General features: G+C 40.9%; 1 protein-coding gene across 1 annotated transcript in view; it reads right to left on the minus strand.

The window, feature by feature from the left end:
• Positions 1-7,229, minus strand: part of myot (myotilin) — a 43,460-nt gene extending 36,231 nt beyond the window's left edge. Inside the window, exons 1-3 of the mRNA XM_031587516.2 lie at positions 7,082-7,229; positions 987-1,022; positions 480-606 (exon numbers count right to left, since the gene is read on the minus strand). Of these exons, the coding sequence (XP_031443376.1) occupies positions 480-606; positions 987-994 (135 nt within the window). The 5' untranslated portion in view covers positions 995-1,022; positions 7,082-7,229. The remainder of the gene's footprint in view (positions 1-479; positions 607-986; positions 1,023-7,081) is intronic.
• Positions 7,230-15,493: the final 8,264 nt, after the last annotated feature.

Raw genomic sequence — 15,493 nt, forward strand, 5'->3', positions numbered from 1 at the left:
GCACTGCCGTACACTTACTCTACCTCATACCCTATGCTAGCATTTTTATACAATATATATTATTGCCACCATTGACATGTTTTTCTGTTCCTACTCTCCTTACCCCTGTAACAGTAACCCTATGAGCACACTTTATACCCACTAAGCTGTTTTTGTATGTATCATGTATATATCATACGATGTTTGTATATATATTATGTACATCTACCAAATTCATGCTGTGTACATCTACCACTTGTTGTTTCCCTTCCCCTTCTGCCACACAGAGAATTAATAGAGAAGGACGGAGAACCCCAAGGAAAAAATCAATCCTATAGAAAAACTATGTCCTATAATATAAAAAGTCTTTTTTTCTGTCAGTGCATTCAGATTCAGACACATGAAATCTCATATAATTCTTAAAAATCCGAGACATTCAATTTCGATGCCTGTGAATGTATAAGCTTGTGTATGTGTTGTGTGTGTGTGTGTGTGCACACCCTCTCAGGCTTGGTACACAGGGGCTGGGCCAGGCTTGGGTTCTGCTGGGTGACTGTGGATGAAGAGGTGGCCTCTCTGGTGCACGAAGAGATGGTCAAGGACACCGTACTGGTTTTCTTCTGAACCCTGGAATAAGGAGAGTCTCCTTTGATGCCGATATTCATGTCTTAGATTTACATTTCATTGACCTTCACAGCCCTCATACTACTTTACATACTACTTTATCTCATCTGAGGACATATTTGGACCATTTGTTTAATAGTACTGACCAAATAATTATACTTAAACTACAGATTAGAATAGCAAAGTAAAGAATTGATGTTAGAAACACTGTAATACTTCACAGTAATACTTACTGTGCCATATTTAAGGGTTAGGGTTAGATTCACTGACTGTAGAGCAATACTTACTGTGCCATATTTAAGGGTTAGATTCACTGACAGTAGAGCAATACTTACTGTGCCATATTTAAGGGTTAGATCCACTGACAGTAGAGTAATACTTACTGTGCCATATTTAAGGGGACGAGCTCCTGGTTATTCCTACACAAGGAGAGATTTAAGTTAAGATGTTTAGCTTGGTAACCACAAAAATTAGCTTTTCAAATAAGGTTTTGAAATTGAATGGAATTGGTCAGTTTATGATAATACAGCGGCTGTTGGTGTATATAGCAAAGAGAGACTTTCTTATGCTTGTACAGTTTATGATAATTCAGCAGCTGTTGGTGTATAAAGCAAAGGGAGACTTTCTTATGCTTGTACAGTTTTTAAAAACTGCTAAAAGGATTATATGAAATTCATTTGTTCAACAAAGCTTGTCAGCCTCTGACCATGTGATAGTACGTGTGTGGGGACCCTCATGACAGCCATCACCATTGATAATACATAATTGATCCTCAATGGTTAAAGATCCATTGATAATACACAATGACCTCCTCAATGATTATAGATCAATTGATAATACATAATGTCCTCCTCAATGATTATAGATCCATTGATAATACATAATGTCCTCAATGATTATAGATTCCCTGGTTCTCTGTTGTGTCCAGGCTACTCTGAGATGTCAGCAGTCAACAGTTGAGGCACAAAATGCGACGCCTGTAACCAACATCTCACAATGCAGCCATCTCAGGGCGTAGGACATTAGATCCACCTTTTTTTATCTATTACACACAAAATTCATTAAACTCAATAAGCAAAACCTTGTCTCTATACCACTTTTTGCAAAACACTATGAACAATTCTGTGCAGCACACGTGTGAGAAGGTGAAATCACCCCTCCTCACCGATTCGCACTCCCACCAAAATGGAGTCTGACTTGCGATGCCCCCCGAGAGTGGGAGGCAGACTTTGACTCACGCACACACACACACACACACACACACACACACACACACACACACACACACACACACACACACACACACACACCACACACACACTCACGCACACACACACACACTCACGCACACACACACACACACACACACACACACACACACACACACACACACACACACACACACACACACACACACACACACACAGACACACAGACACACACAAACACGTTCATATTTCATATCGACATATTTCATTAGCCACCTTTTCCATACTGCTGTGTACATTGTTAACCAAGTCTTGGTTAAGCAAGTTCATGTGCTGACTCCATTACAGTACATGGTTGCAACGCGGTTTTCCTGTGGTATACAGAACACAATTGTCACTGTTCACCCCGTTTTTTTATGATCACCATCCATGGCCATGTTAATAATATGTGTTGTAAGGTGTGTAAATATTGTAATATATGGTTTTTGGTGCATTGGTTAACTTGTTAATGCCACATATTATGTTGTCTATAGGTCTAATGTAGAGAGGGCTGATTGGACCAATTTGGCTCGAAGGGCAGGATTATTTAAAGGGTGCCTCATTCCTTCAGAGGGGGGGCATCAGAGAAGGAGTACTTGCCTGCTGTGAGGTTAAGTCAATACTTCATAACTGCGTAACTGCGTAACTGTGTGACTAGTTTTGAGTACGTTGAGTACTTTTTGACTTTTGATTTATTTTTTTGTTTTGTGTACATCAAGGGTCTCAAACTCCCGGCCCGCGGGCCATATTCGGCCCGCCGATCGATTTCATCCGGTCCGACAGCTCCTCAGAATGTTGCAAAAAGTTCCATTGCTTTGAATGGGCCACCCCAACGTTTACCGCTGCCATTGTTTGCACGAGTTTTGTGCTTCTAATTCACATCTTTCATATCATTCCGCAAGTAGTCCAGTCATTTAAGTAATGGAAACTTAATTGAAGTCAGCAAGTAATGGGTTGTTACGCAACACCTGAAACTTTAAAGTTTTCTTTTGCATGAAAAACTATTTTTTCTTGGCGGAAGTCACGAAATGGCAACAAAATCATTAAAAATAGGTATTTTGGAGGAATGTGTTCTATCGTTTTGACAAGAAAACCGAATAATAAGCGGGATAATGTATAGTTTGGCGGTCATTATCGGAAAATAAATCAAGCTGTGTGTCAAAGGCAAAAGTTTCAGTGCGTATTCTGTGGCTCTGGACGAGAGTACTGACAAAAATGATAATCCTCAGCTCGCAATTTTTTTCCCGTAGTGTTAACAACCAGTTTGAAGTGACAGAGGAATGACTTTGTGTGACTATATAGTGACGTACAGGAATACTGTCAAACTTGTGCAGATTGTCAAATCACCAGTAGCAGGAAACCTAACAGTTATCCCCTTTAGCCTCTAGCAGTCATAGGTCATAGAGGTCCCATTCACCCGCATAGTGATGGACAGAAGTGGTTTCTTCACCCCTGGAAAGAACCTAAGCAGGGTACAAATACATTTGAGTCATCTGTGACTATTCCACCGGCTACCCTGAGGCTTTCCCCTTGCGTAAGGTGGCTGCCGTCCCCTTATCACAGGCCCTGTTCTAGCTCATTGCTAGGGTAGGCATCACCCAAGGACATTATTACAGATCAGGGCACCGCCATTTTATCAAAAATGCTCAGGCAAGAGTATAGCTTGCTTGGTATCAAGGGCATTTGGACCACTCTGTACCACCCTCAGACAGACGGTAAAGGGTATGCTGAGAAGGTTTGGGGCAGCCAATGGGAAGGACTGGAACCACTGGCTTCCCTACTTGCTCTTTGCTTACCTCAAGCCTCCACAGGCTTCTGGCCCTTTGAACTACTATTCAGAAGACAGCGGAGGGCCGCTGGATGTGCTCAGAGAGGCCGGAGAGGGGCCTGAAACACAGGGGGCCAATAGCGTCCTGGCTCATGGAGAAAATGGAGAACATGACCGACTGGGTGCGGGCCAACATAGAGCAAGCCCAAACCCACCAGAAGGCCTGGTGTCATAAGGCTGGCAAGCAGAGAATCATCCAACTGTGGCAGATTCCGCCAGTAAAATAAATAATTATGTATTTTTCGAACAAAACAACTGCACCATCACCTGCACCTTTTTCCCCGACGTCACCACCTACTCCAATCAGCCCACATCCCAACACGTGGGGCGGCCGCCTTGGTCCCTCACAACAAGAAGACAATATAAAGTCACATTCAATCTCCATTTCCCTCAACATTTGTGTCAGTACTGGGATGAAGGCTATCATAATGGAAACGGAATGGAGTTTTGCACCCCAACTTCTTATTGCAAATACCCCAGAAGTGTAACTCTGTGCAGAGAAAAGGGTTTAAGAAACATTCATTATTTACTTGTTCGTTCATTTAGTAGACACCTTTTGCCAAGCAATTTACAGTACAGATTTTTATCATTTCCAACCCATGATCCTGGTGTTGTTAGCATCTTGCTCTACTAGTTGCTTTATCAGTTGAGCAACAGGCACACAGGTGTTCATACTCAGTGTTGGAACAGTGACCCCCCCATTACTTCACACCAACGGCTCAAATCTCCTCTTTCCTCAGTGATATCTCATCATATTTGGATGAAGGACTGCTAACTTCAGCTCATTTTTCAAAGACTGAGCTCCTGGGACTCCCAGCCAATCTGGCGATCCCACATGAATATTAATAATGAACTTGGCTCATCACCGCTGACCCCAACTAGACAAGAAACGTGGACATCATGATTGCTGACCAATTTGGTTCCACTGAGCATTTGGCTTTTGACTTAAGGTGTTGTCACTTAACTCCCTATATTCGGAAGATTGGAGCCTCACCCAAATACTACAATTAGAAATGTATTGTTTACAGTGTTATGCAATGTTATGCTTTGTAAGTAATTTTGGACAAAAAGTGTCCCAGGTCTTAAAATGAGAGACATTGTTGTCAGTGGAAATAACTATATGAGTTATGAAAGCATGTTGGCCCTGAGACAAGCAAGAATAGTGCAATCTGTTCCAGTGACAGCCTTGGTACATTTCAAAATAATTTAAAAACTCACCTTTTTAAACATCATCTGTTTAATTACCATATTTAGTTTGAGGAATACTTATTATTGTTGTTGCTGTTGTTGTTGTTAATATTAATTGATTGTTTTACCTTTCGTTGTGTGTAATGTCTTTGTAAGTCGCTGTGGACAAAAGTGTCTGCTAAATACCTTAACCATAACCATAAGAAATGTATGTCTTTTTCACTTCCAAAAACGGTTTAATCAACACCAGAATGTATATATATATATATGTTGTCTTATATATGAGTTAAAGGCACTGTGTGTGATTGTAATCCAATACACTTTTGTCAAATTCAGCACATTTCTCCTTCTGGTCCTCTTGCTGTCCCTTCTGTGTGTGTGAGTGTGTGTGTGTGTGTGTGTGTCTGTGTGTGTGTGTGTGTGTGTGTGTGTGTGTGTGTGTGTGTGTGTGTGTGTGTGCTCAAAAAGAGACTCTGGTGTTTGTACACAGTCCTGGCTCTGTAAATAGGAAACAAACAAAGAGGTTCGGACCAAGCCTTACACTGTTCCAGTATTCCATTCAGGAGCACAGGAAGGAGGGGTATAGTTTACTTGGCTGTTGAGCAACAACAACAACAACAACAACAGCAACAACAGCAACAACAACCTTTCACCAGAATTGCATATTGTGCCTTTTATGTCCTACGCCTGGATCAGCACAACAGCACAACATTTGAACACTATATGAAAGGTAGGAAAATGGTTTAACACCATGTACCCCACTGTTACTGGGGGGAATTCAGGCATTTGTAGACTACCTTTTCCTTAAAAAAAAGTCCCCCAGTTTTTTGTTTCACTCTCTTTCTCTAGATAATATATTTGTGAAAATGTGATATTTCCTAAGCCATTTTGTGATTCAATCATTGAGCATTTCTAAGGCTGACTGGGAGGATCCAATGTCTTTCTTTCGACAGAGGACGAGGCCGCTTATATCCAGTGGGTGAGGCAGCGAATGGGGGCAGGGGAAATTTGAGACAAATGCTGGTCTAATTTTGTTTTGCTATTGGTGTGTTGAATTTAGAAGCACTCGGGGTGAGATAAATCTTCCTAACACTTCCTGCTAGATGTAGTTTTACAAGGAATCACGAGAATCCTCAGAACTAACCATGAACAACAATACAAATTTAAGCAAGTTAGTATTTACAAATAACTCGGTATACCAGTGCTGTTCAAACTAAATATAGCAGGGTGGCCAACAACAACGTTACAGCAGAACCAACACTGTCCTGTCAGTTTGTCAAGCCTAACCCTAACCCTAACCCTAGGCCTGTGGCACATTACACCAATTGAGACACAGTTAGGCCAATCCTTTCCCTTTGTATGTCGCTTGGAGAATATTTGAATGATTTTGCAGATCATACCATTTCATAAATAATTAGCATTACACCACCACAGTGGAACAGTGATAAGATCACAGCATTTTAGCCTTTTCTGTGCTCAATCTTATGCTGCTCTATCAAATGTGATTGAACTCATTCAACAACCATATAGTTGTTGATAGTTAACAACCTTGTCACTACAGTATGAGTTCATTCAAATGTGTTCAAATAGACTTGCATGAAGCATGAGGTTTTTCTAGTAGTACAGTAAGTATAGCTCAAGTCCTCCGTGCTATCGCCATGGATTTATTTGACCTTTTAGTAACTGGCAACTACTATTCTATAAACCTACACAGACTAACCATTAAAGTCATCATGATTTGAAAAGTCAGAATCGAACTGAATGCATCTCAAATAAACTTTAGTAAGCCAACAGTTTTCCAGGTCCTTCACAAAATGTAGTATGCACAAATCATGTCACAAGATCACAGCCTTTTAAGCCTGCACACAGCCTTTGTGATCGCACAGGTCAACCATTCCTAGAGTCAATAGCTAGTCTCCTACAGCCTCTCAAAGTTGATGGGCACTATCACTATGGTCAATTAATTAGCAAGCAACTATGGATATCAAGATATTTGATTAAACAGTTGAAAGACCAGGACACCAAAAAATAAATACAATCTAAATCAAAAATACATGATAACAACATGGATGTCTTCTTCTAAATTTCTATTTCTAATGAAGGTGTTTGAATCATGTCATATTCCCTCATTCAGGTTCATCCTGTGCACTAAAGTCAGACAATTACAACTGTACGAAATGTAAAAGTATGCTGTAATAACCCTGAGACCCCTTACCCACAACTTGCCAGCACCAGCGATGATACTAATCCCAGAGGAGACGGACTGACAGAGTGAGAAACGATAGCAGCAGGGGCTCTACCCTTGGTCTCCTCGTCTGACGCCCCTCACTGCTCAAACATCCACAGGTCTCTCTCATGACTTCAGTCATTCAGGGCTTGACATATGCAGTGCAACAGAAGTGGGGGTGGAGCTTAGTTCAAAACGTCGGAGCTATTAATATAGAACAAGATGGAGGGAGTGGGGATGGGGGGGATGGGGGTGTGTGAGTGTGTGTGTGTGTGTGTGTGTGTGTGTGTGTGTGTGTGTGAGTGTGTGTGTGTGTGTGTGTGTGTGTGTGTGTGTGTGAGTGTGTGTCTGTGTGTGTGTGTGTGTGTGTGTGTGTGTGTGAGTGTGTGTCTGTGTGTGTGTGTGTGTGTGTGTGTGTGTGTGTGTGTGTGTGTGTGTGTGTGTGTGAGTGTGTGTGTGTGTGTGTGTCTGTCTGTGTGTGTGTGTGTGTGTGTGTGTGTGGCACGGAAGATAAGGGTGGTGTCAGGTTACAGCCCCCCCAGTTATAGACTCAAGTTCTGGTTGAAACCTTGGTCAGACCTCAAATATAGACTCACCCCACTGTCAGCCCGGTGGCCAGTGATGGGAATCGCAGGTGTTAGTTAATCATCGTGTGCATACTTGTGAAGTGCTGCCTGCTGCCTGCGTTGGGTCTGAAAGGGGATTGGGCTTTTTGCGGTGGAGGGTGTAGAAGTTAGCTGCTGTGGGTTTGATTTCCCGCCTCCATACTCAAAAGTAGTAGACATATTCCAGTGAACATGCTGCACCTCAAAGAAGATTTTTCACAATTATGCTGGTAGAGGATTATTATTATTCTATTGATTGTAATTTTGTTCAAATGTTCTCCTTGTTTGCTCAACAAATTGTAATGCAGGATCATGCCAATATGGTAATGCCAGGCACTTTGTTTCCTTTAAGGTTAATATTATACTTGATTGAATTGTGGTCAATGTCTGTGACAGTCTTTTACTGGCTAAATTAGCATAACAATAAAACCCAAATCCCCCTTAAAATGTGTATACATAAAACCAGTATACAGCAGCACGATGCAATGGCATGGAAAACACATTTCTGACAAGGCTTGCTGCAGTGTGGGTAAACAATAGGCCTACATGCACATGGAACATTCAGGGATTCAATGATTAGCAGCAGCCAGAGGGACTACCTCTAGTAAACATCTTGTCAGAGGTAGGCTCATCTTGTTAGAGGTAGGCTCTGGCGCTATAAAGTACCTGCCGCTTGAGGTGGCTGACTAACATTCTCTGCAGAAGTGTTTCATACTTTGACTGGGTCTGAGGAATAGTCCCAAATGTTCTTGTCATGTATGCTCACATCACTTCAAAGTTTACAGTAGCTAACTGGCTGAAAGTTTGTTTTGAACTTTGACCTGGCATTGCTTGCCACATCAAATGTGCATATATCTATCCTCATGCAGCAGATACTCCTGATTCTAAGATACAAAATGGTGTTTATTTGATGAGATTATCTTGAAAAACAAAAATTCTATGAGAATTTTAATTTTGCCCATCACTACCAAACTTCAACAACACAAGAAATTCAAGAAAATGCCCTTTAAAGTTTTTGTTCAGTTCCCATTGAAAAGCCCATAGGGATGAAGTGTGTAAAGTTTTCCAAATAGAGTCAAACCTGGTTCATAGAGAGAACTACACATTTAGAAAACATTTAGTTTATGTTATATTATTATCATTATGTTATATTATTATATATGTTACACACACACACACACACACACACACATATATATATGTGTGTGTGTGTAAATACATTTAGTTAAATATTTTATATTTTCATTAGTGCTGTCAGTTTAACGCGTTATTAACGGCGTTAACGCAAACCCATTTTAACGACGTCAATTTTTTTATCACGAGATTAACGTTTTTTTTATTTTTATTTTTACATTTTTTATTTATTTTTCATTTCTTTTAGATTAACGTTCTTTTTGGCCTCGCAAACTGTGTAGTTTTTTCAAATGCTATGGCAACAACTAGTAACCTTAGAAAAACTACAGCACCACGCCGGATCTAGCTAGACCGGAAGCAAAACAATAGGCACGCCGTTTGGGCTTGGAAGCCGGCCAATAGTAGTAGGCTAATGTTACGGTTTGAGTGAATGGTGAGTGCGATACGGCGAAATGGATGATAAAAAGCTTCTGAATGGAAAGTTTACTTTCAAAAGTTGTGTTGTGCAAAAGAAGCGAGCTTGTCTGAAAATGTCAACAGGCTTGTCTGTTTGAGTAGCTGGCTGAAAGCAAATAAGTAGTAGGCTTACCTTTTATTGGTTACCTAACTGTTACGGTTCATTGTTTCTGAAATAAGAGGCCTGACTGCTATGTTTCCCAGCAAACTTGAAAAAAAGAAAATATTAAGGCTTCTATAGGCACTATAGGCACTATAGCAGTGGTCACCAAACTTTTTGGGCCAAAGATCACGACCTCTGCCTTGGTGACAGGCAAGATCTACCTATTGAGGCATTGAGAGAAAAAGACTGTCCAGACTGTACTTCCAACTTTGAGGTTTCAGCATTGTGCGGCACGCTGTCTTCACTCCCATCGGTACTCACTGTGTTGAGTCACTCAGTTACCGCATCAAACTGACCCTGTGACGTCAGTGGCACTATTCTCTTGCACACTAATGTCACATCTTTCCTAAGGCACAGGCATAAAGTAGGCCTATATTCAAAAGCACTTCATGAGAGACAATTGTATCGACTCAAAACAGTCAAATAGTCAATAGTCAGAAAAGTCAGACGCAAAAATAGAAGTAGTTCTATAATATTGATAGAATACTAATACTATACTTATTATAGTGTAGCGCCCCCTAGTGTACAGCTGACTACGCCACCCCTTTATCTCAATTTGTCTGTGCTAAGGCCAGAGCAAGGGGAACTCTGTCTCAATAATCCGTACAGACACAGGTTCTTGGAAAAGTATAAAAATAGTCTTTTTTATTAATACATGGTATTAAAGTGCTGGTTTGGTTGGTCAACAGTAAAATAAATAACAAAGGAATACAGTGGGGAATAGCCAAACTAACGGCACAGGAGCCAGAGAAGACAATGAGAACCACGACTAGAAGGGTTAGGGTCCCAATCACACGTGATCACTGTCTATAGACACACTGCAACTAAATGTCACTCTGATAAACTTAATTTAGGGACTTAAGACTTCATGCTTCACAGCAACTTCCTGTCACACGTCTAAGCTACACATTAAGTGCAAGAGGGGGAACTAGGGAGATTGCCTTCTCAAAAGGGCCCTGTATGCTACCCTGGCTCCACCACCACCGAGGCTGGCTACACGAGAGGGAGGGGGGACAAAACAAAGGAATAAAGAAACCACTCTAGCCTGTGATGTACAATAACTGCACTCACTACAATACTCGTTACAATCAACAGGCTAGAGGAAAAACAAACCAAAATCTAGTTAAACAATAATCACCACCACAATCATACGTGTAGAGAACAGCAACAGCAACACTCCAAATGCTGGTTGCAGTTAAACAGTCTGCCGCTCACGTTACCGGATGCAAGGAACGCTACGTTTATAGCAGGTACCCCACGACAGCCACAATACCCAGCGGGTGCTTGTCCATGGAAATGATAACGCAAAACACTGGTACACCGCGGTTCAAATCAGCGTCTGCTTCCCCATACACACTTCGTAGTTCGAGACAGCACCCACATCATTGCTTCCTCAAGCCAGTGCCAGCAGCAGAGTGATAACATACCGACATAAGGACCCCAGGTGTCTATATATATATATACATGCCTACCTCTACGGCATTTAGGTGGCCTACCAGATGCCCACTCCACCCCCCAATTAGTGACGTGATTGGCACTGGGAAGAGAGCGCACAAAGGAGAGAGACTAATGGAGCCTAGTCCTAACCTGGTGCCCAGGCTACAATAGAATAATAATAGTTCTATAATATATATGAAATATTTACTTAAATACCTGCTTCCCTAAACTACTGATGGAAAGCGGAAAGGGCTGCGGACAAGGGGAAGAGAGGCAGGCTTCAGTACCCAACCCATCCCAGACCATTTAAAAGGCCTGGAGGTTTCCTGAAAACCTCCGTCTATCAGCTGTGTTTTGGACATTTGTGGTTGTTGCACGACTGCAAAGTTCTGCGGGCATCCAAATACCTCCAGCAAACAGCAATTTGGTGGACGTTGACTTTGCCTGGATAAACACCCCTTTTGCGCAGTGATACCACACTCTCTGCTTGTTGGTTTAGGATGACACTTATTTCCCTTTCATACCAGAGTTCGACTAGGTTTAACCCGTGTTTATATTTCATTTGAAAAGGTTATTTGACTCAGCTTCTCAACACCTATTAACCAGGGTCAGAAAAGGGTTGGACATGGGATGACATGGGTCGAAGCAATTTTAGTTCAACACATACCATCGCCATTCCATCCTTCGACCTACAACTCATCCCGGTGGTGGGCAAACATTCAGAACAGAACCCATACACAACAGGGACCTTGCACACAACAGCAAGCCAATGGCGTGCAATGACTTTTCCTTACAAGCGAGCAGAGCTGAGAAGAACTAGGCTAAGAACGCAAACCCACTCAAGGAGGAAAGATCTTGCAGCATTTGTTGTCATGTCTAAGTGAGGAAACTTCAAATGTCTAAATAACAAAGTACAATGGGTATTTTTTTTCTGGCTTGCAAGCCATCAGCTCACTAAACATAACTGTGGAACCAGTAGACAGCATCTCCACCACTGTTCTACCAAGTAATATCTTACACAGAATCCCAAAGCCATCATAACCATCATAATGAGCATTAAAGTCGTCCATAAAACCTTGAAAGCATTGGGACAACCTGATCCTTGAGACGTGGCATGCCTGGACTTGATATCCCCCTCTGAACATAATGCTTAAATATGTTTTAGCGTTTCTAGCCTGCCTTTTCCTTGTGCAGCTTTATTGGTGGGTCATTCCACGCCAAACGTGACAATTTAAGGAAAATTCCCCACTCGACCATCTCAGATTTGGCTGAAAAAATTCCAGGTTGTTCATACACTTCTTAATATGAATAGTCCCAAATATTAGCTATCTACTCCCAATAGTTTTGTCACAATAGGATGTTTTAGGGGGGAGGGGGTGCCAATACTTAAGACGCTTTTTGAGCAGCGTTTTCTGAAGAGCCATTTTCAAATTGCTATTACTAGAAAAGTATTTAAGCTAGCTCCTTCAAACTTTTTAGGTTTAAAATATGATACGATTACTTGTAAAATATGGACTTCCAAGGGTGTGGCTTGGGTATATCATAGTATTCGGGTGCTTGAATTTGCTCGAAAATATTACACTATGCACTGTTGTAGCATCTTTGAAGGACTGTGAAAAGCTCAATGTTAAAGCTAGAGACTTGATATTATATGTGATGAATGGTCTGGAAGATATTAAAGCTTGAAAATGGATGAAAACACATTTTGTGCAATTTTTGGCATGCTGTAGCAAAAAAATGACAGCATTTACCAACATGAAACAATTTTTTTTGGAAAGATTAGATATTTGTTCTCAACATATCAAACATTTGTGAGGGTGTTCTGCCTCATTTTCTCAAAATATTTTTTTGAAAATATGAGATTTTTGTACACGCCCAGCATTCAATGGCCTATGGAAGCACATTCAAATGGTAGCAAAAGGTACGTTTATGACATCAGTGTGGGGACCAGGGCGGCTCGTCCATGAGGACGATTGGGGCGACGCACTGCCAACGGGAAAAGGAGATATTTTACATACCTCTGAATGTCATTGTCCAATCAGGCAGCAGTCAGGCAAAAGTCGTGCTTCAAATGGCCCCACCCCTTTTTGGGGAGATTTGGGGAGAAATGGAGAGAAATCGCCCCAGACCTCTCTCATTAACTCTCATGTTAAATCCATTTTTTTTTCACAATGCATTCTCTATGGCTTCCGGAAGGGCTCGACCCTCCATGCTTTCGCCATTTGTAATAGGACGTATAAGCGCATAAGACCGCCATACGGCTTCCGTCAAGGCATATTCTGTCAAGATGGCTCACGTTCAGTGCAACAACTTGATTCGCTCTTTGAAAGAAACTCATTTTAGTCAGCGTACTAATGAAGATAAATTGACAACAAAACAACTAGGATTTCCTAGACCAAATGTATCCATTCAACAGGTTTTCTACAAAGGGGGAGAAATCCTATATCCAAGAATCGGTACGAAAGAAAATTGTGAATAGCAGGCTGTGAAGTGGCTGACGCAGTCTGTATTTCTTTATACCACTGTCACTTTTCATAGGTTTCACAGTGTGAATGTTCGCGTCTTGCTCTAACACTGAGTTATTTTCTATGTGATGACTTATTTTGCTTTTGTAAGTCAATACTTTCAAGATCAGTCAATAAATATAATTGGTTTTGACTTATATGTTGCCTCCTTCTTTATGTTGTCACTGGACATATCATGTGTCCTGTTAAGTTATGTTACATCATACAACATTTGAGTAATGTGAATAATGAAAAAGTGGGATCATTTATTGTGAAGCCACAACATTTTTGCTTATGAAGGCTCCTGGATGCAACTTTCTTCCGTAGCTTTCCACCTGTAACTAGCTACTCTTATGTAGCTAGAGCAGGGGTATCAAACTCAAATACACAGAGGGCCAAAATTAAAAACTGGGTCTAAGTCGAGAGCTGGTCTTATTCAATATGTATTGGGGGGAAAAAAGATATACTATATTTTTTCATATGTAAACATGAACTTAAGTTTAACATAGGTCTAAAAGTATCCATCCATCTATTGAATCTGGGACAAGCAACCTAAAGCTTAGGCCTATTAGTCAAGGGCGTAGGTTTGCATATGGTCCATAGGGACTAGTCACAACCAAAGTTTGGGAAAGACACAATTGTCCCCACCAATATTTTGTTAATTTTAATTGCCTGTTAGAAAACAATATTTTGCACAATATATTTGGAAACTCATTCGTATTATTATCTATACTATGTTCGTCGCCCAGAAGAGTGAAAAATAAATGTCCAAGTTTTCCAAATCGCCTGCGAGACAAGATGCTGTCATTTCATTGGCTGAAGAGGCTTACGTTCTCAACACTACTAAAAGCTACTAAACACGCCAGGAAATAATAAAGCCTCATATTAGTATTTCGTTTGGTCTCAGCATTGATATTTTTGACCCTTTTGTGCTTTGTAGATAGGAAAATGCCACCAAAAAAGAAAACAGACATCCGAAGTTTTTTCACCACCCAGAGAGTAAGTAGCTATCAAGAAGCCCAGGTCGTTGTTAGTTAGCTAGTAGGCTAACTACCCTTTGGCATGCTCTTACTGATACAGTGCGACCCCCAGTGGACTGATAAGGAATAGCAGCTACTTTTATAGAAATGCAATCTATGTGTTTCTGTAATTTTCACACTTAGCAAAGTCATCCCGCGGGCCGTATGCTTGACACCCCTGAGCTAGAGGGTAAATCTTTCTGTTGTGTGCTGCCATCTAGTGGACAAAAAGGCATTGCTGTATGAGTTAATCAGCTAACAACAAATTGATACAATTGTCTTGCTTAATGTACCTACTGAATAGATTGCCTTGATCATTATCAAAAAATTGCCCCCCCCCTGAATTTTTTTTCAGGAGCCGCCACTGGTGGGGACCTTTCCTTTGTTACCATGATAAGATTACCATTTTGGATATTATGCTGACCAACTTTTGGTGGCCATAGCAGCTGCTTGATCATGAATCTCATGTTCACTCAAAGGATACACTGTAAATTCTTACACGTATACCAACAGCAGTAGTAGCACAGATAAAAGTTAGCTAGCTTGTTAATTGATGGACTTTGATGATATATTTACAGATTCATTTTAAAATATGTTTTTAGGACTTTGACCATGAAACACAAACTAGCAAATGTTACCTACAAAAATATATACTGAAAACGGGCTGAACAATTCAATTCAATTCAATTCAATTCAATTTTATTTATATAGCGCCATAACAATACAATTGTCTCTAGGCGCTTTACAGAGCCCAGAGCCTGAGCCTGAATAACTTCTACTTTTTTCTCAGTAGAAACATATGAAAGCCATCTAATGTTAGCAATGTCCCATTGATGAGAGATGCTAACCCATACTCTACCTAATCCTACATTACCTTTGCCACACATTTCCAGCTCCTTCACGACAATTTGCTAGCTGATTAGCCTAATCAGTTTGTTTTGGCTAAAAAACAGCTTACGTAATGTAACACCACCACCTTACTAGTTGGCTTAATGTAGCTTTAAAAAAAAAAAAAAACAATCTAAAGTTACTACCAAGACGTTGACCTACCTCGATTAATTTGATGGTGAGCTTTGTGGTTT

Source organism: Clupea harengus, chromosome 20, assembly GCF_900700415.2.
Source record: "Clupea harengus chromosome 20, Ch_v2.0.2, whole genome shotgun sequence".
Lineage (NCBI taxonomy): Eukaryota > Metazoa > Chordata > Actinopteri > Clupeiformes > Clupeidae > Clupea > Clupea harengus.